At 33.7% G+C, this 2,857-nt stretch overlaps 1 protein-coding gene across 1 annotated transcript; it reads left to right on the top strand.

Annotated features, from left to right (window-relative positions):
- Positions 1 to 1,089: 1,089 nt before the first annotated feature.
- Positions 1,090 to 2,395, top strand: LOC130841950 (probable ribosome biogenesis protein RLP24). The gene has a single exon (XM_057718581.1). It carries the CDS (start codon positions 1,134 to 1,136, stop codon positions 1,623 to 1,625), a length of 492 nt encoding a protein of 163 aa, XP_057574564.1. The 5' UTR covers positions 1,090 to 1,133; the 3' UTR covers positions 1,626 to 2,395.
- Positions 2,396 to 2,857: the final 462 nt, after the last annotated feature.

Below are 2,857 nucleotides of genomic sequence, written 5' to 3'. Positions count from 1 at the left end.
AATAATTACCACCCTAGCCCATCAGAACTTTTAGTTAGTTCAGATGATTGAGAAGCACAAACATTACAAGATATTTGAGAAACGCCTTTATTGTGAAAGAGAGAGACAAAATGAATAAACCACAAAATACCTGCAGGAAATGAAGACTATGCAAGCAGAAGAAAAGTTAAATAGATATTATGTTTTGTATATATGAAACAAAAACAGGGTGATATTTTAAAAATTAAAGAACATTCACAAAACAAAAATGAACTTTTGGAACTAGAAACACGATAGCACAAAGAAAAAAACAATTGTGAACAGTTGATAGTTCAGGCAAAGAAAATCCATCATAAAGTTGAGCAAAAAGACAAAGAAACGAAAAGTAGGAGAAAATCAGGTGAAGAGAACCAACATTGGAATAATTTGAATTTAAGAAAAATAGAAACTAGAAGGAAGGAAATACTCAAAAGTGATCAAGAAATTTTTTTTCAGAACAGAAGAACATGAGTTTCCAGATTTAAAGGACCAACTGAGGCCCCAGCACAGAGGGTGGATCCTACACAATCAGGAAATTTTTCACCACCTTTGAAATAGAGAAGAACTGGGGATCAGAATGGTATTTGGCTTTTTACATGTAAGACTGGAAGCTTGAAAACAGGTGAAAAATGACTTCAATTTGTTTTAGTTAAACTTTTTATTTTAGATGCTTGTAGATGCACATGCAATTGTGGGAAATAATACAGAGAGAGCCTATGTATCATTTACTCACTTTCCCCGATGATAACAACTTGTAACACTATAGTACAATATCACAATCAGGATATTGACATTGATAGGATTTACCAGTCTTGTTCAGATTTCTCTTGTTTTACTTGTACTCATTTGTGTGAGTTTGTGTGTGTGTGCCTATATTTACTTCCATTCAAATTTACCAAGTGTGGGTTTGTGTATGCTCCACCATGGTTAAGATACAGAACACTTCCGTCAGCACAAGTTTCTGTTGTTGTGCCTCTTTGTAACCACATTTACCTTTCTCTTATCCTCTCCTCAGTCTCTTAAATAGACCCCTTAATAGAGATCCATTAAATTCACTAATCTGGACTTCCTCTTAAGCTCGGCGTTTGGCCGGCGAGTTCCCACGAGCGTTCAACATGCGGATTGAGAAGTGTTATTTCTGTTCGGGCCCTATCTACCAAGGCCACGGCATGATGTTCGTTCGCAACGATTGCAAGGTGTTCAGATTCTGTAAATCCAAGTGTCATAAAAACTTCAAAAAGAAGCTCAATCCTCGCAAGGTCAGATGGACTAAAGCATTCCGGAAAGCAGCTGGTAAAGAGCTCACAGTGGATAATTCATTTGAATTTGAAAAACGTAGAAATGAACCTGCCAAATACCAGCGAGAGCTATGGAATAAAACTGTTGATGCGATGAAGAGAGTTGAAGAGATCAAACAGAAACGCCAAGCTAAATTTATAATGAACAGGTTGAAGAAAAATAAAGAACTACAGAAAGTTCAGGACATTAAGGAAGTCAAGCAAAACATCCATCTTATCCGGGCCCCTCTTGCAGGCAAAGGAAAACAGCTGGAAGACAAAATGGTACAGAAATTACAACAGGATGTGGACATGGAAGATGTTTCTTAAAACTCTTACTGTCGGTAACCATTTCTATAAGTGCATCTGGAAATCTCCTTTGGAGACTTAGAAATTCTAAATTATTGATTTTTTTTCACATAAGTGAAAAAAATTTGATGACCTACAATTGCTATTTGCAGAACAGCAGATATTATGGATTTGAATGACCTACGTTGTTATTTGCAGAACAGCAGATATTATGGATGCTAGATTGCATCTCAGCATTAAACCTTCACTGAGAGATATACTTTTATAAGTCATGAAAATTATGTTTGTAAATACAGAAGTGAATTGTGGACATAAAATGGTCATGCCATTTGGTTAATGGCATTAGGCAGCATTTATGTAATAATTAATGACATATTCTTGACTAGCAATATATAAAAAAATTTTGTTTGCAGTAAAATATTCCCTTTATTAATGTTCTAGAAGGGATACAGCAAGAAACTAACAATCTGTATGATAATTAGCCTCAACTAATTTCTTTTGATTTTAGTATTTCCAGTTTTGGTTTGTTACCTTTTTAGAAGGACGTAATGGTCTAATATATTGAAGCCTAATTATGTTGGACTGTTTTGATCTGGTGTAACTACTATGATAGGCATTTTTGGATGTTGGGGGTGAGTTGAATAGTCTTCCTGAAATGGCACTGTATAATCTCCACTTTGGAGAATATGCAATTCTAAGTTGAGATTCCTAGTAGGAAAAGGTTTATTTTTCCAGAACTCCAGTACCTATTAAAATTTTTGTGTGGTTTTCTTTTTAAAAACTCCTGTTTTTTGAAAATTGGATGTATGGGTAGCACATTATTTACACATAAAATCGTTTCTAAAGTAAGTGCCTAGGTATTTATTATTTAAAAGTACTAAACAGAAGGTATGAAGTATCAGTTGCTTGGAAAGAAATTACTTTGCTCACACAAACTACTGAAGTAGGAGATATATTTAAAGAGAAATGTTTACTTTATACTTTGCTTATTTTTATATTATTTATAAGTAAGTATGTTAAGAATATTAAGTAACTCAGTTTTTTTTTTTTAGGGCAAAATTTAGAATTACAAGTTCTTAAGGTTATATAGTTATATAGTAATAGCTAAATTTTTATTTCAGTATTAGAAAATAAAAAAGTGGACGGATTACTGGGCCAGGTGTTAGAAGACCTGAATCCAGCTTTGTTCTTACTGATAAAATAAAGCTCATTTGTAAACATCATTGATTTAACAATTAGGGGAAATGTGTGTA

The sequence above is a fragment of the Hippopotamus amphibius genome, chromosome X (assembly GCF_030028045.1).
Source record: "Hippopotamus amphibius kiboko isolate mHipAmp2 chromosome X, mHipAmp2.hap2, whole genome shotgun sequence".
Taxonomy (NCBI): domain Eukaryota; kingdom Metazoa; phylum Chordata; class Mammalia; order Artiodactyla; family Hippopotamidae; genus Hippopotamus; species Hippopotamus amphibius.
This window is presented reverse-complemented; position numbering and strand designations above follow the sequence as displayed.

Coding starts and splice junctions, on each gene's coding strand:
- LOC130841950 (XM_057718581.1), top strand. CDS start 1,134: ATGCGGATTGAGAAGTGTTATTTCTGTTCGGGCCCTATCTACCAAGGC.